Source organism: Amphibalanus amphitrite, unplaced genomic scaffold, assembly GCF_019059575.1.
Source record: "Amphibalanus amphitrite isolate SeventyFive unplaced genomic scaffold, NRLGWU_Aamphi_draft 000097F_arrow, whole genome shotgun sequence".
Lineage (NCBI taxonomy): Eukaryota > Metazoa > Arthropoda > Thecostraca > Balanomorpha > Balanidae > Amphibalanus > Amphibalanus amphitrite.
The window spans coordinates 1-22,931 of record NW_024881592.1 but is presented as its reverse complement, the minus strand read 5'-3'; the positions used below and the strand labels follow the sequence as shown (position 1 = coordinate 22,931).

The window sequence follows — 22,931 nt, the reverse complement described above, 5'->3', positions numbered from 1 at the left end:
GGTCATGTTGCATATCAGTCGATCCGTATCGTCGAGCTGAACACATCTAAGGCGTTTTCATCGCTCTAGCATGCCTCTATCAAAAGTTATTTGCGAAAAACTGATAGATACCATTCGTGACCTAAGATGACCTCAGGGCATAAACAAGGGTCACGGACACCATTTTCAAGTTCATTGTGTCTAAACCACTTGTAATTCGGTGTTTGGGAGTGTTTATAATGTCTTTCATCCAAAAGAGGCGCATTTCAATTTTCTCCCATTGACTTATAATGGGGAGGTCGCAAAATTGACCTGACCTTAGGTCATCGATATCAAAATTCTGAGATATACATTTTCTACATGCTATTGCTCTTAGCAATCGCTGAAAGTTTCAAAGCGATCGGTCACTCGGTGTAGCTATGACAGACATTGAAAGTTTTTATGAGGTGAGTTCACTTCAAGTGACCTGGTGACCTGACCTTGCATGACCTTGGTCTGAAATTTTCACAACATGTGTAGAATTGATGTGTGATAAGGTATGCCAAAAACGGCGGCGCTCCGCGCCGCCGTTTTTGAGATATTCGCGAAAAACCATAAGGGGGGGGGTGTTCAAACACCCCCCCCCCCCCAGCAGGGCGCGGGTTAATGAATTGGCATAAAAGTGATGTAGCGTGAATCACAAAGAGCGAAAATGAACATCTACCAAATTTTACCGGAAAATATTCACCCGTTTTCGAGATATAAGACTTTTATTTTTGTTTACTTTTTGGGAAATCCGCTGTTTCTATGACGTCACATAAAGGTTTTCTTTACGTCGGCATTTGGAAGCAATAGTTTGGTATCAAAGTGCGACAAATATTGCGCGAATGATGCGTTTATCTTATCAAGGTCAATATATGATGGCCAATAAAGGATTCCAGGACAATTCTTATGGCATTTCTTCGTATCGCAATTCTTCGTCTGCAAATCTTCGTCAGGGCATTTATTCGTACCTATCGCATTACTTTGTCTCGCACCAGGGTATATGAAAATCGGCTCGCATTTCTTCTTCAACGCAAATATATGCAAGAGTAAGCATTGATGGACAAATAAATGCACCGACGAAGATTTGTAGACGAAGAAATGCGGACGAAAAATTGTGCTACGAAGAAATGTCATGCGAGGATTCGTTCGGGTACCATGACATTTATGTGATTTCAAAGTCAGGGTTCACAGCTGATCTGCTAAATCAAGCCAAGAATCCAAACTATCAAAAAACTATAAATATTTGTTTGTCTGTCACAGAGGTCTCAAGCAATATAAGGTTGACATATGTTGAATCAAAAATCTACTGCCACAACTCACATCTCCTGCCTTAGTTTATCATTGTTGTTTTAACTTGCTTTCAAGAGAAACAGAAGCCAGTATCTGATATCACTTCAGATGATTGTTTCAAGATCTGAGTTCAAATGGAAATAAAAGCAAGATCAAGATGAAACAGGGATTATTGCTGTTAAAGTAGTTTGGCCATGATACAACAAGCACATAAATCATTAGCCAAATCAAATACTGGTTGGTTTGTCAAGATGTTTGTTGTCTGTCGTCTGTCGAGCTGCTATGAACACTGAACGCTCTCACTCTTACTTTAAAGAGAGTAGTTTAAGTTGAATGGTAGTGAGCTGTAATTAGACAAAGCAGCTATTCAGTGCTCACATCAAGCCAGGCTAGGAAATGGCATCAACTGTGGTGGGAGGAAGCAGGTTCGGCAGCCCTATGTTGTAAACTTCTGGTTCTGTTATGTCTTGTGTTTAATCAACTGATGTTTTCTGCTCTGTTTTGTGCAGTGATAGTAGCAGGTAACTGCATGCTTGTCAAATTATGTGAATAAACGAATTCATAACATTGCATTTTTCTCTCCATGCAAGGAACAAGTAAGATGTTGTAGAACATGTAATAAAGGGCTGCATTGCTGATTATGCACTTTATCAGAGCTTTATTTAGAATTGCTTTCCTGAAAGCTACACACAGGCCACAGTGCTGAAATTCACAATGTCATAGCTTTTGGCAGAAAAAAGAAAAGACTTACCTAGGTAAAATTGGCTGAAAGTATGGCAGAGCAGGTCTTGATGCGTATGCCCATCCGTGTGCTTGCCGAAGCCGAACTGACTGCAACACATTTAACTCTGACCCACCATGGTGGCTGGCATATCCTGAACTTTCACCACTCTAAACAAGACAACTTTCAGCCCTCAGCATTGTATTAAAACACTGTACAAAACACTCAAAATTTGTTTCAGTGCCATCCACGGACAACATCAGTCGCCATTCACCAGGCCAGTAAAAACAGAATAGATAATAGCTTCAAACCCATGTAGTCAGAGTTACTAGGTCTGCACCTCAAAACAAAATCCAGGTGACATTCATCACGCCAGTAAAAAACAGGTACTTAGGTAACGTAACAGCTTCAAATCTGGTAACATGTTGGTCGGACTTTACACTACCATATTTACATGGAATAATATGATACCAAACAATAGTGCAACCATTCTGGACAACAATAGTGTATGATAAAATTAATTTAGAATACTCTGGCAGCATGATTTACGAGCACAGGCAGGTGTTACCTACCAGCCTTCTCAATGCTCGTAAAACCAACATTGTAGTTTTGATTTTACCTTACATGATAACACACTTGGCTGCAATGGCACATTTAATTTAATACTGTGAAAAGACCAGTTATAACCACTTCACAAGCACAATTGCACCTCATGCCGACATCCTTTTCCAAAGACAGTCAGCAGCGTCTTTCGTCAAAACTGGAAGATAAATCCCCTTTCAACTGTTAACATCAAAAATATTTCTTCATGGTGTGACTGTGATCTCCATATGGAAACCTTGAAGGAAAAGAATTAATGTCAATTGTCAGCTCTTCAAATTTCTTTGGACTTTAACTTGCAGTACCATATCCAGTTTGCTTTGATATTTTGTTTTGTATTCCATGTTGAAGTTGAACACCAAGCTCCAGATATAGCAGGCAGCTTGATCATCTTCGGCCTTGGTATAATATCAGTCCAAGTTCCAGTGGTGGGTATCTTCTAATATTCAAATTAAAATGAAAAGCAATAGGCTTTCTCAGCGCCGACGACGGATTTCACGTTGATAAAAAAGGGAGCTCAAGGTCAGCAAAACTCGGGTTCAAGGAATGGCGGGCGTTGAAATGACTGCTGACGTCATCAAAAAACCGCTAATGGTTAAGAGATAGGGACTAAGCTGGTCCCACCCTGCAAGTAAAGGGAAGAAATTTCTTGAACACCATAAAGCTGCGGGGGTTGCGACCAGGATAAATGGTGGTTTCTGAGCCTGGCCGCAAACTTGGCTATCTCAACTCAAAACTAATGTTAACCCGCGCACCGACGGGGGTCTGCGCCAACTTAGTACCGACGGGGGGGGGGGCGGATGACCGCCCCCCCCTGAGATCTCGAGAACGAAGCAAGATAGCGACAAGCGGTAAACGGCATCGGATACGCACGGACAAGGTCTACAATTTTTACAAAGGTCATTTTCAGGTCAGGTCAAAGATGACGTCACAGGGGTCGAAAAAGTCAAAATGGCGGCGCTAGATATGGAGAGGGTTTTTTCTCGAATAACTTTCGAAGTAGTCAAGATAGGAACAAACTAAGGGCATCATCGTGATCCTCTCGTCAATCCGCATCGAATGATATATATGTTGACCTCGAAAGGTCAAGGTCAAAGGTTGACCTCAGGTCACGTGACCTCGAGGTCATCATGTATATCATTCGATGCGTCTTGACGAGCTGAACACAATGAGACCATCCGCGCGGCTGTATCTTGTTCCTGTAAGGAGTTATTGGCAAAAAACCTTTGGTGACCTTTGATGACGTCACATGACCTTACAGCTGCCCAACAGCAAAACAGACCTCAAGGTAGTGAAGGTTGATCGTATGTGAAGTCATGTATGGTATATGGGGCCATTCCGACCCGTTTTAGTGGTAAAAACAGGGAGTTGATTTTTCCCCCATTGACTTATAATGGGGAGGTCGCGAAATTGACCTGACCTTAGGTCACCGACATCAAAATTCCGAGATATACAAATTGTAGCTACTAATGACCTAATAACATCCTGCGACTTTCAAAGGCCTCCGACATCTACTGTAGCTCTGGCACGGTGACAAAGTTGCAAAAAAGTGACTTGAGGTTGGGTCATTCAAAGTGACCTGGTGACCTGACCTTTAAAGTTAGGAGGTTCAAACTTGCACACCATGTGTAAAATTGATGAGTGAATAGTCATACTAAATTTCGCGGCGCTACGCGCCGCGGTTTTCCCGCTATCCGCGAAAAACCTCAGGGGGGGGCGGATATCCGCCCCCCCCCCGTCGGTGCGCGGGTTAAGGTGGGATGGTCCCTTTAATATCCTTCAGACATCGGCAAGTTGTAAACTTCATAATTACGCCACGATTGAGAATGGGGAGCGCAGAGTGACGCACAGCTGTGTTACACAAGTGCTCACAGGGACGCACTTGCGCAACTGTGACCTCCAAACCGAAACAATAGTTATCTTTCATTGTTATGCCGCTTAATCAGAATAAGAATGGCAACTCTGCATTTTAATGTTCCTCCACCTCGGTAAGGCAAGTGGATTTTGGGACCCGGGGGTGTGGACCTTGTTCTACCCCCCCCCCCCCCCACGCCTCCATCACTCCGTAAATATATAGAGAAGCTAAAAAAAAAGACGTTTTGAATCAACAATAAGGCCTTCGTCTAAGGGACCAAGGACTTTTGACGCCAAGTCAAATCAAGTGTAAAAAGCAGAAGCCGGTAAGAGTTAAAACCAGCATGTTAGCAGTCATCTTGATTGCAGGTTTCTAATCGTTTCAAAAGTTGGGTGATTCACTAAAAATAATGATCATGTTGTTAGTATGTAGTTGCCGACTTTTTCCAGTGGGACTCGGTTGGGTGGTCAACGGCCAGCTAAAATATTGGGGATGCACACATTTCTTACAATGCAGTGATTTCACGGCGCCATTGGACATTGCATCCATTACAGGAAAAAAGCAATCCAGTGATATAAACACAATTTAACCCTCGCCCGTAAACGGCGATCTGCCACCTTCGCCCATGCAGGGGGGGGGGTTGGTGAGACCCCCCCCCCTTGGCGTTTGAAAACGGAGCGTCGTAGAGCTTAGCGGAAAAGACCAACGGATTGCTCTCGCCGAGATCTCGCGATTGGTGGTATATTTTTTGGTCCTAGGTCAACATTTGACCTACTTTTGACCGGTCAAAGGTCAAATTTTCGGAAAAATAGACTTTTTCAACTTTCCGCGGCGATTGCGGCAAGACGGTGGGAGATATCGACTTGAAACCTTCACTATCGTGTTCCTTGATCAATTCTCTATCGTTTGGTATGTATTTCGTTTCCCTAGCTCTAAAAATGGCGCGTTGGGAGCGCCGGAAGTCGGCAAGGTCACAGTCGGCGGCAGAAATTCGAAAAATCAAAATTTAAATTTTTGAAATCTGATTGTATTTTTGGATTTGGGAGGTCCATTTGCTCCCTATAGAAGCTAATATTGCTGCATATTCCCATTGAGGTGACAAGAATTAGCAAAATAGTGGTTCGGGCGCTTTTCAAAAATAGTACCGGACGCTGTTCCTCTTGTGACGTCATAGCTCCGTGACCTGACCTGACCCGGTCAAGTTTCTTATACCATATGATAGCCAATACTTGCCCCAACATGCATGGGAAGTTTCATCACGATCCATCAACCGATGTCCGTACCACCGGCAGGAAACCTCGGGCGTTGGCACTCAGTTTGTGAAAATCCGGCCGGAGGCTGTTCCCTTTGTGACGTCATAACTCCGTGACCTGACATGACCCGGTCAAATTTTTTTATCAAAAGATGCGCAAGGTTTGCCCCATAAGGTACCCAAAATTTTTGCACTATTTCCGAAAAGCCTCAGGGGGGGGTTGCACCAACCCCCCCCCCCTACATGGGCGAGGGTTAAACACTGCCGACACGTAATGAACGGACCAAGACCCCCGTGACACCATTAGGGGTCGGGTCGGCTACACCACTCACCCTTGCGCGGCGACTTTGTGCTGGGCGTGGTGGAGCCGCTCGGGTCCGACGACTCCCCTCCGTGGTCCGAGTGGTCCTTCTGAGAGACATCTGCAACAAGGGAGCACCTGTCACCAGTGGTTGCAAGTTACCCTGCTGGGAGACGCTTGGAAGAAGGTATTTTCGCTGGTGAAAATGGCTATGCAGACACCACCAATAAAGTGACGATACATTACTTGGTAATCATGTCTTTTGTTAACATTTGTTTGTCAAACACATACTCATTACTAAAAAATAATGATGCTTGAATTGAACCATCCACTGCTACGGGAGAGACGTAATGTGCACTTTCTCATATGTTGTTGAGCGCTTTCCAGCGCACTTTGGGTGACATGAGCACCACACTCTCCTCCTTCAAACGTTCCTTCACAAATCTCCCCACAAACATCATTTGAAAACCAATCTTCAGCTCAGGGACCCCAACCGAGCTGCACGCTAACCGTAATCCGAATCTTTCCCTGTCGAATTGCGCCACTTTTTGACCAATTTCTTCTTGCTCTTCTCGGCTCTGGCTTTCAGTGTGCCGGCCATGGTGGTGTTCACAGTCACTCCGAGTCGCCGAATGACCCCCTGACCGCCACCGGGGCCCCGGCGCACAAAGACACAGTGGGGCGCGGCGGGCACGCGCGGCGGCGGCGCCGGCGTCTGGCGCACCCAGGTGGTGCTCGTTACCTAACCAAGTGTGCGCCGCGCTAAACAAGTGCACCGGGCGCTGATTATAGACGCATAGCGATGGTGGGCTGGCCACGGAGAAGGTCAGCCCGCGTCGCCATATTTATCGGGCGAAGTGAGATCCGATTTGCTGCTGGAACCCGCCAATTTGAACACGATGATGCGCCAGAAATATTAGATTGGGAAAATTAACGTTAGAAACGATTTACATAAAAATACACGAACTAGCATTCACTTACCGAAAAGAAACATGGTTGATGTTGATAAAGTTCTGGATAAATAGCAAAATGTTGCACAACTCAAGCATATGTAACAAGAAAATAGACGTATGGCGACTTATGGGATCTACCTTACTTTTCCGTAATTTCGGAGGTGATATCAATTTGATTCTTTAAAAAGAAGCAGAAATATCACGTGGCAATACAGGTCAGTAACCTTGCACCTGTGCAATGTGGAATCGTCACTGATCATGCGAAAGACTGCGATGTTAGTTGGATTGCTGAAGTTTCGATATCCAATGCCCGTATATGTCACTTGTCACGCACTACGCAGCGATCTCCCCAGCAGCCAATTTATCCTCACCCGATGCGGGTCGAGGGCCCTCCGCTCTGGCGCATCTAAAGGCGATAGCGCCTCTGCCGTTACCCACACACCCCGTCCCTCGTCGGCTGACCTGACCGGCCGATCAAAGCGATCGTTTGTTTAGCTCTGTCGTGGGTCGTACAAACGACCTTTCTAGCCTGAAATCCGCTGAGCCGCGCGTCGTTCCGCCTCCGGTCGGCCGCAAATGCCAGGGACCCAGATGGTGCCGGAATGGGACTTATCCCAGTGGAAACAAGTCCGATAGTTTGGATGGATGATGTGATGACCTATATGGTGAAGAAAGCCTGATAAATGGATGTCTTTCAGGAAGGCTTTTTGGTATGGCTTGTTGTTACATGGAGGTATAGCTGTTTGGGAACTTTGAAATAAGCCGTAATCTTACCACAACGTGTATTGGGTGACCTGAAACATCCAACACGACTGCCAGTCCTATAAGATTTGAACCATGTGGCATGAATAATAGGTTGGAATTCAATTTCAAATTGGGTGCAATTCAAGTCGCATCAACTGTTGTCATTGCACAACAATCTCCCCCGCCTTGACTGTACACTGTGCAAGCGTAATGGTGATTCAAAACTTTGTAACATAGCAATGCGTGTCCATAAATGTTCGCGAACTTTTTAATATTTGCTTTGACTTACACCATTTAAACAGTTACTCGACACAGCCTATCTCAACACAGCCTATCTCCTCAGATGAATGCATCCAAAGGTAAGTCCAGAAACACGCCACATTTTCAGTATTATAAACTCCATTTTTATTTACTAGTTATATTTAGTTATAAAACGAGCCATAAAGACAGCGATTTTCAGAACCTGGCGCAGCTTAGCCCCGACCCCGACTTTGACCTTACCGGGCACGGAGCCGGTGCGCGACGATCCGTTCACCGGGTCACGGGGAGAGGACGGCTCACGCTCACGGTCACGGCTGTGCGACTTCTGAAAACGGTGCTGGGGAACGGGGAGGGGCAGAGGGTCAGCGGAAACGGTGGGATACGTTTCAGTCGCAAACAACATGATTCAGACTATGAGAGCGATCGGAGTGACGTTACTAACCATTTACTGCTATAAGCCCAACACAAACTGACCGCAATGACTAAAAACCGCTGAGAAAACGCTGAGTCTGAGAAAACAGATTACGAATAATCCACCAAAAGGCACTAAATGGTGCGTGAAAAGCCGTTAATAACAGATTGCCGAGGGCCGGTACAAGTTTTGTTTACATTGCCTAAAGTTAAATTCAAGTCGTCTTTTTTTCTCGAGTGTTATTATAACAGCAATCCTGGAATCATATCACCCGTTCTCGAACAGCACTAAACCACCACGTCGTTCGCCTCACCCGCAGTGTATTGAGGAAGCCGTGCGTCTTCTGCGCGAGAGCCACCTTCTCGGCCAGGTGGCTGTGGGTGTGCACGGACGCCTCGCTCCTGTCGGAGCTCTCGGCTCGAGCCTCGTCCTCACCGGTGCCGGCTCTGCTGAAACAGACGGTCAACAGGTGTCAAGGACCGCGCTGACCCTCCAGCGATGAAGCAAGAGACGACCACGGAATAATGAAGACTTCAACTGAAAGACTTTAACGTTTTACAGAAAATTCAGCTAGCTAACATACAGCTAGCAGAAGATACATGTAGCTAGCGGCTAACGCAATGCAAAGGTTACATTCGAAAACACGCAATACGGACAATCACGACAAAGTGCATAGAACCGTGCCATATGACACCCACCCTGATGGGGCGGAAACACATCGGGCTCTTCTTTCGGATAGGCTTATATCTGAGCTCCTCTTTCGTCTCTCAGCTTCTTCTATTTTGCCCATGATGGCTATTTCCTTTGCGCCATCCTTCTCAGAAATTTCATTTTCGTTCGCTTCAGCTGACTGCGGTACATGACTTGCCTCTGGAGGCATCCCCGAGAACTTCATTTCCGACACATCCACGTCTTCTGCCGTCGCTGTCGCCAATTCCTCCGCGTTGGTCTCCATTCCTCTTCCAGGTAACGAAGCCCCAGTCACTTCATTCGCCGTTCCATCATCTGGCTTACACGTCTGAATCCCGCTGAGCTCGTCGGTTCGTTGAAAGGGTGTCGGATCGGGCGACCTCTCCTCTGGCTGGTCCGACTTGTCACCACTTTTGTCCGTCGCACCACTGAAGAATGAGTCAAACACAGATGGTAGTTTCCAGTTTTTGCCACCCGACGCATCCATGGTCGCTTGCGGCTGCTTACACTCTAACCAGGTCACAGATTTTCAGCCGGCGCGATACCGCAGCCGCATCGACTACTGAAAAGATTCCGGACCTTTCTAAACACAGACGGCCGAACATGTGGCTCCACAGAAATGGCCGCTGGCGCTCACAGGTGGCTTCAGACCCGGCACATGCCGAACTGGCCTTCGTTCTCGGACCGAAAAACCAGCCAAGTGGTGGCGAGTGTGGCTGTTTACCTGCGGCAGTTTTGTGTCTGTCACTCAACCTGTCAGTGTCAAAATCTGATGTCGGGTGATTAGGTCAGACGCTGTCGGCTACCGCCAGTTTTACGCGCTGGTTTAAATCATTTTTGCCGGAAGACACTTGATTTAAATCAGGGATATGCGGTGCTTTGACAAGACGTTCTTCTCAGCCTGGTCCCAACTTTCTTGGCAAGAGAGAAGTCCGATGTGGCTGATCCTATTTGCAGTCACTGTGTAGTCAGTAGTGTGTGTGTGCAGGCATACTAGTTTGTACGTTCAAATTATATCATAGATGATTTATGCCGGTTTGGTCTCGGACCCCGTGTGCCAAAGAAACTGAAAATTGATATGGCGCTTTTCACGAACTGAAAGCCGAAAGTCTCAGAGAATGGGCTTACGTGATGACGAATGTGGCTATTTAGAAGAAGGCATCTCACAAAGCACCAAAATTAGCATACAGGTACGTATGTATAGCTGTTCGGCCTACATAAAGCAGGCTAGGCTAAGCCTTTTGTAGGCTTATAAGCTGAGTAGAGCTATGCTCAGGAAGACATACAGTGGTGCGGCGGCGAGGTACGGTAAGTCTAGTTCCATCGTGGTACTGTAGGTGGCAGCACCGATATATTTCACAGGGCAGGCCTCCGGTGAGCAATATCGTTTTGACCATAAAATGCCATATTATCCATGCGCTCGGTGATTCGATCCAACAAAGTGTTCTCCTACGAACATTCTTTATCGATCTTAGTAGGTGATTTGAATCAAATGCACTGAGAACGTACTACGTAGCAGATGTGAGGATAGGTAATGCTTGCCGTCATCGCAAGCTGAGGGCAGGCTCGAATGATTCCCCAAAGCCAAAACTTGTGAAAGGAGGGGCACCTGCCCATGCATAAGTAATCTTAATTTCGTTTTCGGGCTGAACAGTCAGGGATCACCCTCCATCCCTAACTTTCCGTCCGCCCCTCGCTAACACAGACTTCAAAACCTGACACTAGATGTCTCTAGCGTTCCCGCCTGCGAGCATGCTGCGCCGCATTGCGCATAACCATATGTGGCCGTCTGCTCAACTGGGGCGGCTGAGCTGTGGCACGATAACGAAAAGATTTGAACAGATAGAAAAAGTCGAACCCAAAAATGGGATAAACAAGCTCAGAGTAGATTGTATTTACAGAACTTGATGCCAACACCATAGGGTGAATGCACATTATCTTTTGAATTTGGACGATGGTGATGATTTGGTGTTTTAGGGCGCACCAGCAACGAGGCTATATGGGTTTGTCGTTGATCGGTGATAGATGGCAGCAACTGTAAGCACAGCGGAGATCATTCATCCTGCTCAGTGTTCAGCTGTACAAAAAGAGGCGTGGGCTATAGTCTACGTTGCATGGAGATAAACGATTGTCAGTTTACAGCCCCTGGCCTGAACCGCCTTTGCAACAGCACAAGCTGCTCAAATAAATACAGCAAGCACTGCGGTCGTGGACATATAAATATAACTCAAAAGGAGTTACAGAAATAACAGAACTTCACCAATCACTTTTGTCGTAGCATAGAGAGTATGAATCTAGATTTATGTTAGGTATCTCTGGCTGTGGGTAGATATACATAGTATTTTTACAGTTATTCCATTTCACCTCTCTATCGTTAACGCGTTGCGAGCAATCAGGAGAAAACCGTCAGGTGGTAGCATCCCCTTCAGCCAGCGAAGGAGTAGCTGCATTATAAATTATAATTCCTCCAGTGAAAGTAAAAAACATCGGGACGCTGCTGGGAGAACAGGAGCTGAGTGACAAGTACAACTTTCGACAGTCGACACCCCTATGGCCTATATGACGCTGTTCTAAACATCAAAGGCACTATTCACAAGAACAAAAAGAGGCATCTTTAGACAGGATTCACTTCAAAAGAACTATGCAATACTTTCCACTTTAAACTGAGCCGGCGACTGCCGAACATCAAGATAAGGATTATCATTTTTGAAATAAGATGAAAGATGCGAATTTCACAGTTTCACTTCACATAAAACACAAGAAATGAAGCCTAGATGTTTAAGAAGTCTACACATAATGCAAAAACACCTAAAGGATCATACATTCGTACATTAAGCGTAAACAACAGGTATATGATTAATTTTTCTTTATTTTTGTATTTTTCATTTATTTATGCATTTATTTATGTATTTATTTACTTATTTATTTATTCATTTATCAAAACAACTTAGCTTTTCGGCTTTTCGAAAAGCCAAAGTTTAATCATTTCTAAATAATTAACGAGCCGAGCACGTTGCATATGTATTTATTTACATGGTTATTTATTTATTTTTTGAGGAACTTGCTAAAGGCAAGAACCTTTACCATAATAATCGAAGTATCTAAGTAAGCACATTTGATAATACCAACCAAAAGACGACTGTCGTCAAGTTCATTCCTGGCACAATAACGCCAGCAATAGTCAACAAACTTATTTCTCGCCTGGCAGTCTAACTGCCATGAACAACGCTCTCCAAAGTGTGCCAGCAAAATCAGGAAATGTCCGACAAAGTCCAATTCTGAATACATAAATATTCTAATGCTCATCAGGGACCGCCCACTACATTTAGCCACCAATGAACTCGACCGCACACCGACACGAAATTATGTGATGATGTGATTTGTATTCCGGACAGCGTCAGCACTACAGTATAGTAAAGCAACTGTAATTTATGGCAATTGTCCTAATGAGACTTGGCGTACCCTGTGGAATATAAATCCCTCGAACATCCACATAGCTACACAGGTTTTGAGCAAATGGCAAATGCTTTTTTGAGCATGGCATAAATGAAACAGTAAAAACAACTTTTAAATATGGAATTGTTGTACTGGGACATGATAAATATTCAGAAAAAAATTTTCGACACCAGTAAAATGTATATGAATCGGTAGCTGTGGGGGCTGCTGCGTCCTTCATCAGCCTGCCTTTTAAAATTAGATGAATGCTGTCTCCTTCATCAGCCTGCCTTTCAGAGTGGGATATTTTAAAAGGCAGGCTGATGAAGGAGTCAGCAGCCCCCGAAAGCTACCGATTCATATACATTTTACTGGTGTCGAATTTTTTTTTCTGAATACAGTAAAAAGAACACTTTTTTTCCCACTGAACTTAATCAACAAAATTTTGTGACACAACAAAAGTCCCAAGTTTTCCTGGGACTTTGTCTGGTAAAATCCCTGTGATGTTCTCACCTGTCATTTGACCTGTCCCGTGACCTGGTGAGGTCAATGGCCGACTTGGAGAAGTGTCGCAACAGGGTTCCATGCAGGGACCGGTGCTCTGGCGTCTTCTCTGAATCTGGAACAGAGTCACAGCACGTCCCGTTGTTATTGCTGTCCGCAGACTCCGGCCGCTCGTTGGCGAAATGGAGCCGCGTGATCCCCTCCGACACCGCTGGGATGTCACAACTACCTTTGGACAATAGCGTACCGTAGGACATTCCAGGAGCGGGCATGTAGCTTCACCCTCTGAGACACGGTCACACGTTTATAGAGCTCATTTCAATATTGTGCTTGATCATGCTTTCTGTTGTTTGTAACATAGGCGGAGGAACGGGGAGGGCACCGGGGCACCGTGCCCCCCTTTGATTTCGGCATTTTAACATTAGCCCTATGGGCGTTGCATGGAAAGAATGGGATCAAAAGTCGGCAGTGCCCCCCCCCCCCCGGCCCCCCTTAATTGAAGGTGTTCCGCCGCTACTGGTTTGTAACATCGATGTCTGTAGTAACTTACAATATTGTCAGGTCACATAAATAAAAATTTGTGTCAATTTGGCCCGTCTTTATATTCATCAGTCGTTTCAATTGTGAATACGTTTTTTTGTGGCAGTCAAAAGTCAATGGATTTTGTTCTGCTCAAAACACCACACAGAAAAGTAATGCTATAGCGTGGCGCACAATACTCTGTAGCTATGACGGCTAATTAACTGTCATCCTACACGATTTTCAGGAATGTCATGGGACTTGTTAGCAATACAAGCGATGCCACATGTTCTATCCGCACATATATACTCGAGCGGTGAGGCGAGGCGCCCAGCCTTCATCAGACCTCAACTAATGAAACAACTTTCCTCGTTGCAATAACTTGCAATAACGCAGTACCCAGGTTTTCGTAGAGATCGACCAATATTGCTTAAGGATAAAGTTACGACGCAATATCGAGTCCGATACGTACTCATATCAAACGTAAGTGAACCAAAGACCTTCACCCATAACTGAGTAACGCTGCGCCAGCATTAGGACACGGCGACACAGTGTCGGTAACGAAAAACTCGGCGTCGGCCACCTGCGTCCCAGGCGGATAGCGTCCCGCAGGTCCCCGGCTCACCGCCCGCAGGCTTCTCGGCGACCTTTCCGAGTGGCCAACTGTCGGGCTCGCGCTCTGACACATCCGTTTTCATAATCGACCGGCCCCAACCGGCGGGCCAGAGAGAGATAGAGTTGTCTCCCGGGGTGAGGCAGAGTTGTTTCCCTGGTGAGGCAGAATTGCCTCCAGGGTGAGACAGAATTGTCTCGGCGCCGCTGGAGCGCGCGCCCAAACGACCCAGGCCGATGAATGGGCGTGGCTGCGTCGCTGAGCCCCACCAGCCGCTAACGATGTGAGAATCGTCCAGCTGAATGGACGGCTGCCGCGAGCGTCAGCCGCCGCCGCCCCCCGGCGCCTGATGGAAGAGTGACATAACGTGGATGGTGGCTGATGGTCATGAAGACAGACCTGTTGGTCAATACCCCTGGGTCCGCGTGGTGGGGGCGGCGTGGTGGCTGACCACTGACCAAGTGCACTCGGATCGCATTACTATACGATTAGTTCAGATAGCCCGCAGTGAATACGATTTCGACTCCACTAAAATGCATGACCAGAATGGATGGACACCAATAACTCGCGGACCATGCAGGCGTCAGCAGTTGTTTGGATAAACAATCACGTCTAACATGCCTTTCGCTTTCCAAAACAACAGTTTTACTTTTCATTTCTAACTCCTAATTTGATTTCCTCGTCCAGACATACTTGGCTGCTCGTGATTTCATATTTTATAGTTGGTTAGCTCGTTCGCGGTAACCGGCCATCGATGACAGATGTAGCGGCTGATGGAGAGCAGTTGAAAGGCGAAAGGACGGGCCCAATGCATAATAATCGACCTTTTTGTTACAGAGCACAACACAGTGGAGCTGTGTTTCAATATGTTGCGAGACTCAACAGATGGGACGAAACTTATCTACGTTGAGCGTTGAGCCGTTGAGTCTGTATTGTTGGAAAAGATCTGAACGACCAAATTAAAATTCGTTTTCATGGACGTTGTTTGCCAATAACTCGATGAAGTTCGAGTAATGTCATGTAATATGGCAGCGCATCGATGCGATGTTCATGCGTGAAAATTAACCCGCGCCCCGCTGCGGGGGGGGGGCAGAATCTACCCCCCTCCCGTTTTTCGCCAATAACTTCTAAACGCGTTACGCCAGCGACGTTAAACTTTCAGTACCTTATCATACATCAATTTGACACGTTCCCTGAAAATTTGAGCGAAATCCGTCGGAAATTTTTTGAGAAATTGACGTTTTAGTGACGTCATGTTCGCAATTTTCGCCTCAAAAACGGCAAAATTTCAAACGCCGCTAACATCTTCATTTTTAAAGGAATCAAGACGTAACAAAAAAGGTTATACGTGATTCTACGTTGTCTATCAAATGGCTATCTCGGTTTTTTGAAAATTTTGGATTTTGGCCCAATTTTTTTTCAAAAAACTGACTTTTGGGAAAATAATTATAAAATCCAAAATTTTGAGTGTATCGAAAAAACCGGAATATATGTCAGAGAACTGGTCTATGAGCACCTAAATACCAATTTTTAGAAGAATCGGTTCAAAAATGTGGGAGTTATTCAAAATTTTATGACGTCATGACACACAAAAAATTTTAAAATGATTTTTTTGGAAGTTCTAGACCTCGTACTGAAACAAAAATAGCACCATTCGATTCGCCGTGAAAAACTGCATCAGATGGACACCTTTTTAGGCCTTAACAACCAACTTCAAAATTTGACCTCACTTGACCTGACCTTGACCTGACCTCGACCTGAAATTCATCCAGAGGTGGTCCATATCACTTATTGAGTGTGCCTATTGCATTCTATGAGTAAAATCACCCATAAAACATGTGTCGCACATGCCCTTTTCTATATTTTGTTTTTGGTGACCTGACCTGACCTTGACCTTGGCCTTTGAATGACATTGTATGCAACGAATATTGTCTTGGTAGTCTAAGAACACTTTTTGGGCAATCAGTCTCAGTCCATTCTTCGGCAACTACGGTGCAAGGCCGATACTGTAGAAACTTGCATTTTGTGCCCTTGACCTGACCTTGACCTGACCTCTGACCTACTTAAGCAAAAAAATTTGGGCTCTTAAGATCCGCCTTGTTGAGAGCTTTCAATTGCCGTTTTCCCCGTCTTTCTACGACCATCGGTTCGGAAGTTAGACAGGGGGGGGGGCAGAATCTGCCCCCCCCCCCCCCCCCCAGCAGGGCGCGTATGGCTGAATAGCCCAGCGGGGCGCGGGTTAATATTGGACGCCTATAACACATCTGTGCGACCAAATAAAATACAAATTTGTCCACCATATGGCTCACATTTACTAGTATATGACCCGCACAACGGAGCTTCCGGATTTGCTTATATTTGCTTATATGAGCTCTGGCCTTGAGGTGATTATCACAAAGCAAAACCGCGATACGTGCTTCGATGAGACAGAGAACATACAATGCGTAGCTTCTGACATTCATTCGTACCTTTTCCAGCTAAATGTATAAGGGACGGGCTGTTTTTCGTTCTTCTCCACTTCCTCTTCATTTCCGGCTCGGTCTCTCGCTCCCGGCACGCTCTGACACCATGATCGATCACATGTCTCTCCTTCTCCGTCTCTCACTGGCACTTGATCCTCTCCACTCAACGCACAATCATGAACTAATGCGCCCACACACCAAATCTCAAAACAATGGGCGACTCTCAAAAGTCACGAGCGGTGTGCTAATCTCACGTCAGAGAGTCGGGGCTCGCAGTGCGGGCGCCTCCCGTCCTAGGTCACTATCGCAGAAACCGCACCGCTATCAGTCAGTGGCCGTCTAATGCGTAATGTCCAGTCCTCTTCAAAGACCCGACCGACCGACGGGACCTCTCAGCACAGATCGGGAGCTCTCAGCGCAGATCTGACGGGGCCGGCCAGGGTCACCGCGCGCACGGCGGCAGTTTTGCACGGGCCGGTGCACAGGTGCGTGTCACGCCTCCCCTTCCTGTTCCGACGGAAAGGTTCCGCCCCGAGCCGGGCCGCCGGCTGGGGCGTAAAGCTCGTGACGGCCTCGTGCGGACCTCGGGCACGTGCTATCACGCCAGGTGAGTCGGCCACATCGTCACTTCGTCACGGCCGTCGCCGGGGAGAGGAGGAGAGAGAGAGAGAGAGAGAGAGAGAGAGAGAGAGAGAGAGAGAGAGAGAGAGAGAGAGAGAGAGAGAGAGAGAGAGAGAGAGAGCGAGAGCGAGTGGGCTACAGGCGTGAGCGGAGAGAGAAGCGCAGCGACCCGACACTGACAAATGCGCCCCTCGTTTTCACGACACACCGGCCACTGAGTCCGCTCGGTTACTTTTGACGACAGCACGTGACACTAACTCAGCGGCTCAGCGGTTCGGCACTGTGGCAACTGCAGCCGGCTGCTACTGAGACCCACGGCCGGCCACTGCAGGGCGCCAACCAACACTGCACTGCCGCCCGGGCCCGGGGCGCGCTGTCGGGCGGGGGCGGGGGCGGGGGCGGGGGCGGGGGCGGGGCCCGTCGACGGGCCGCCGACGCCGACGCGACGCCGCTGTGTCACAGTGTCACGGCGGCAGCGAGCCGCGGACGTGACCCGACCGCGGTCATGGCGTTCAACGACAATACGTTCCTCATCCCGACAGAGGTGACAATGTAGCAAACAACAGGATCGCCCGATACATTTGTTTCCCCATCACTAACAACAACGCCGGGGTTCGTCTTTCCCCGTCTGCCCCGCCCATGGGGGCCATATGAAGCTCGTATTCACTGTTCCGTGTTTTGCCTGCGTGTGGAGCAGGCGAGCTGTCCGCAAGCCGACGTTTGATTAATAACGAAACATAATTGTGAGCATTAGCGCAGCCATGCCGCTAATGAGAAACGGTAGGGAAATATATCATGCAGGCAGGCTGTGACTTGTATGTATAGCACGAACCGCGAAAAACAAGAGAGGCTACGTGAACAGAAAATCATAAGAGTCATAAGAGTCAAATCAATCATATTCTCGCATCAATATAACATGTTTGGCGCGTGATCTACCTGAGCACATCTTCATTTCGGTTCGAAAAGTGGATATGGTGGCTTCAAAACGAGATAATGTCAAAACATAAATGGGCATCGAAATGGCACTTGGTTGGCGAAATGGCAGTTGGTGATCTTTAACCCGCGCCCCGTTGGGCTCTGCCGAGCAACGCGCCCGGTTGGGGGGGGGGCATTTTGGCCCCCCCCCCCTAAGATCTCGAGAACCACGCAACATAGCGACAAGCGGTAAACGGCGTTGGATAGCCCCAACGGGGAACTACCTTGTGACCCAATTTTATTGACCTAGGTCAAACCGATGACGTCACAGGTCAGGTCAAAGGTCCAATTTTCACCGTTTACAGGCACTTCAAGAAATGCGTTGTAAAATCGAGTAAAATGCATTTCATTGAAAATCATCGATGGGGAAATGTTCTTCAAACACATATTTTGCTATTTGAGGTCACTGATACCAGGTCAGGTCACAGAGGTCAGGTCACGGGGGGGTCACAATATGAAAGTGTCGTGTGATACATGTTTTATGGTCCATTTTACATGACAAATGCGATTATATGGGTCAGGCAGCCTTTGGGGCCAGCTTAGATCACGTTTTGGTCAAGGTCAGGTCAAGGTCAGGTCAAGGTCAGGTCAAATTAGGTCAAATTTCAAAGTTAATATTTTTGCATAAAATGGGTATTGAATCGATGCAGCTCGTCACAGGGAGTTCAATGGTGGTCTTTGTTTTGCCGTACGTGGTCTAGAATCGCTAAAAATTGAGTTAAAAAAATTGACGTCATCATTTTTGAACAGTTTTTTCGCTATAACTTGGCCAAAAAACGAGATATCGATCTGAAAATTTGGTATGTATATAGAAGAGCGCTGGGACTATCACATATATTCCGTTTTTTTTTTAAATTCGGAAAAAATTTGGATTTTTTCAAAGTTTTTCTAAAAAAATTAATTTTATGAATTTTTTTTTGGTCAAAAACCGAAAATTTTGAAAATCCGAGATAGCAGTTTTGTAGCACCGCTTTTTGTCTACTAGACCATATAAAGAACTTTGAAATTGCTTGATAACTCTAGATTTGGTGAGCGTTTCAAGATTGCATGTTTTTTGCTCATTTTTGCTCGAACATGACCTCAGATTGACCTCAATAACTCCTGACCTAAGGTGACCTAAGACTTGAAATTTGGTGTGAAGGTGTCAAATTGATGCCCGGGAAGGTACTGAAAATTTGGCGGCGCTGCGCGCCGCCGTTTTCTTGCTATTCAGGAAAAACCACAGGGGGGGCCAAAATGCCCCCCCCCAACGGGGCGAGGGTTAATGAAACCCACAGTTCTTCCGCAGCCCTATTCACAGTAGAAGGTGTGAAATTCACACCTTCTAGCCATTTAATGTCTATTTTCTAGTTTCGCCGCTTCCTTGTGAAAGTGCAAACTGGTCGGAGAGCCGCTGTTAGTTAGAGACGACAGGGCACACCTGTCGAGTGCCGCGATCGATACGGGCCGGTCATGAGACTGAAATCGCACCGCAGACAACTTCCATGTCCGTCACCAGCATACTCGCACATTACAAGATATTTGTGAACAATTATCCCAGAGGATGATGCAACATCCAGAAACACTCAAACTCCAGTTTTTGCACATACCTAAGGAAGTGTCAAGTGACCTACCCTTGGCCATCATTATTCGCTGAAAACATTACTCAATGAACTTCAAAGGCGTTGAATGAACATAAACGTCTGTGACATGCCTAAAAACTCGTGCATTTTTATTTCAAATATCTTCTGAAAAACGACACAATAAAAGCTCCAATGTCACAATCGGGGTACATCTGGGTCGCAGTGCTCTCTGTAACCAAGCGAGGCGGGACGCGGCGGTCGTCGCAGCGGCAGCGGTCGTGGAACTCGTGCTGAAAGGGTGGCAGCGGGCCAGCTCCGTCCTACGGACCCACTAGCCAGCCAATGTCAGCACTGCAGCTGTGAAATACGGCCCACTGGACAATCTACGTCAGAACAACAAAGGTTCGTAAAACAAAGTCAAACATTCGCAGCAGGCTGTGAAATAAAATTAAAAAAAAAAAAACATCGCGGGCACTAACAATTCAGAGATAACTCATTCAATGGCAAATGATTTAGATGAAACTTACTTTTGCAAGTTCTGCGCGCTGCACAAAAACAACACGATTTTCAGCGTCCCCCCTGATGCGATTAAGAAAAGGAAAATGTGAATCACAGCATATCATTCAGAAACGTTGCTCACATTCAATCGCGTTGCCTGCGGTATTCGGGTGCACGTCAGAATAGCTAGTGACATTTGAGCTAGTGACTTTTGAGCTAGTACAAAACAGCTAGTGCCTCAAAACAGCTAGTGACAAAACAGCTAGCGTCAAAATAGCTAGTGAAGCAAAATAGCTAGTGCTTAAAAACAGCTAGTGACAAAACAGCTAGCGCCAAAGTAGCTAGTGAGGCAAAAGAGCTAGTGCCTCAAAACAGCTAGTGACGAAATAGCTATCATCAAAATAGCAATTTCGTTGGACCTTTGTTCCCTTCCCATTCACTTCGCTTCGAAAATGCAAGATATCTATGACTGTAAATATGTATTTCCCGCGATATGCCATCTCAAACATTCAAAGTGATGTTGAAACCTACTCCCCGAATGAATTCTTTTTTGCCAATAATGCCTTCCCTGTAGCGTCTCAGTAGTGACTAATCTGGCATTCATGTCTCTGTATGTTTTCTTTCGTTTTTGAACATCCTGGCCACTTTAATATTTCACAAGATCAGATGCTTGAAGATTTTTTGATTGGATTTTTGGATTGGATTGGATCAGATGCTTTTTGGATGGCTTGAATTCCCCGGTGCCACGCTTCTAATTTGTTGTTTGTCCTAGGAATCCCGTCCTCTGTCCTTCTTCTAACATTCCAAATAATTTTGTTAAACAACGGTGCTCTTCTGCTCCTTCTCTTTGCGCGGGACTCGTCGTCGGGAAAGAATCTATAATAGCTGCTCTACGAATCAGCTATTTTGCTTCATTGGTTATTAGTGGACGCTAGCGATTTTGTCACTAGCTATAATAAAGCACTAGCTATTTTGCTCTACCAGCTATATTGACACTAGCTGTTTAGTCGCTAGCTGATTTAGTGCACAAGCTATTTTGCATTACTAGCTATTTTGGCGCTAGCTGTTTTGTCACTAGCTGTTTTGAAGCACTAGCTCTTTTTTACCAGCTCAAAAGTCACTAGCTCAATAGTCACTAGCTGTTTTGACGTGGACCCCGGTATTCTAACCAATTCTAGCCATCTCAGCATTCGTCAAGAAGCACACCTAAGGCGCCAGTCTCCTATTGTCTCAGCCGTCGAGTTCTGCAGCTGATAGTCTCACAGAGGGTCCCGTGTTCCCTGCGCCAGTGCCACCGTCGCCAGCGATGTTTCGATACGGTCCGTGACACACCTGTTCAGTGTTCGCTGCCTCGCGCGCCCGGTCCCCTCCCCCCCCCCACACACACACACAGCCCCCTCCCCCACATCGAGCCGTGCCATTGAACGAGCTCGGGCGTATTCACGTCGCAGCATAACGGCCAACGATCGCCACAGACCCAATATGGCCCAGCTAAAAGGTCAGCCAAGGATGCAGAAAATAATAAGAATCAATAGGCCGTCAATATCTCCATTATCGGCCGGTAATGAACATTGCTTCCGATACTAGAGGCACGCCCTAGCCATGTCACACTGATGGAGAGAAAGTAAATGAATCATGAGCATTTTGGAATCGTTGTTATTGTCCTAATTGAAGCACATAATTATATGTCAGCAAAACTACCTTACACAGTACTAGACGGCCGAATTGTTTCAAAACGTTGTGGCTGTGGACGGTACGACCGATGTTCTGATCCACGGACTGGCTCAGTGAAACCTGTTGCGGTCTCTCCGTCACCTCAGGTCACAGTGCGAGTTTAGCACCTCGGTGGACCATCCAAAATGCACTAATATATACCTATCGTTGTCAATTAACTTGAGCGGTTTTGTGCATGCTTGATGGACATTATTGCTCAGAAGCATTTTTGTTTTAACGGCTAGCTTCGCGAGTTGTCCAACGGGGGACATCTGGCAATAGTCTCTCACTGGCTGCAGGCAGACTGGTCAGTGGTCAGCATTAATCGCGACGTCCGCCCCTGTCATTCACAAAATTTTGGACAAATCATGCCCAGTGGATTCAGACATGGTCTACAGGCTGAGAGATAGCATGTAAGCGAAAGCGACACCTGACGGTCGTTCCTAGTACTCGAGTTTCAGATAGCCGCCGCAGCCGACGGGCCTGGCGAGGACAACGCGGAGTAAAAGCGGACACGGTGAGGATACGTTGGCAATTCAACAAGGTCACAACTCACAGCTGAGCTTACGCTCCTGTCAGACATAGAAATAGTACATCCTATAACCATTCCATACTAGGGAGTAGGGAGACTATGTGAACGGCAAGGCGGTTAGGTACAACTACTGTATATGATAGCGGGGAAACTCTTCAGACATGTTATAATTAATGCTGGCTATATAAATATACATGCGGGCCTGGGAATACACGGGACGAGAGAGAGAGAGAGAGAGAGAGAGAGAGGAGAGAGAGAGAGGGAGAGAGAGAGAGAGAGAGAGAGAGAGAGAGAGAGAGAGAGAGAGGAGAGAGAGAGAGAGGAGAGCGAGAGAGAGAGAGAGAGAGAGAGAGAGAGAGGCAGAGACAGAGACAGGGACAGGGACAGGGACAGGGACAGGGGACAGGGACAGGGA

At 46.5% G+C, this 22,931-nt stretch overlaps 1 protein-coding gene across 5 annotated transcripts in view; it reads right to left on the bottom strand.

Annotated features, from left to right (window-relative positions):
- The window catches only part of LOC122380396 (multiple C2 and transmembrane domain-containing protein-like), a 62,290-nt gene extending 45,173 nt beyond the window's left edge, over window positions 1-17,117 (bottom strand). For 2 of the 5 annotated variants that reach the window (XM_043363550.1, XM_043363549.1), the window contains exons 1-2: window positions 6,533-6,618; window positions 6,054-6,143 (exon numbers count right to left, since the gene is read on the bottom strand). Coding sequence is in view for 3 of the 5 variants with exons in the window: in XM_043363546.1 (XP_043219481.1) it covers window positions 6,054-6,143; window positions 8,221-8,317; window positions 8,706-8,838; window positions 13,031-13,136; window positions 16,622-16,682 (487 nt within the window). In the remaining 2 variants the exon portion in view is untranslated. Of the gene's footprint in view, window positions 1-6,053; window positions 6,144-6,532; window positions 6,619-8,220; window positions 8,318-8,705; window positions 8,839-13,030; window positions 13,137-16,621 lie in introns of those variants that run through there. The other 3 variants (XM_043363546.1, XM_043363544.1, XM_043363545.1) reach the window with 3 other exon arrangements.
- Window positions 17,118-22,931: the final 5,814 nt, after the last annotated feature.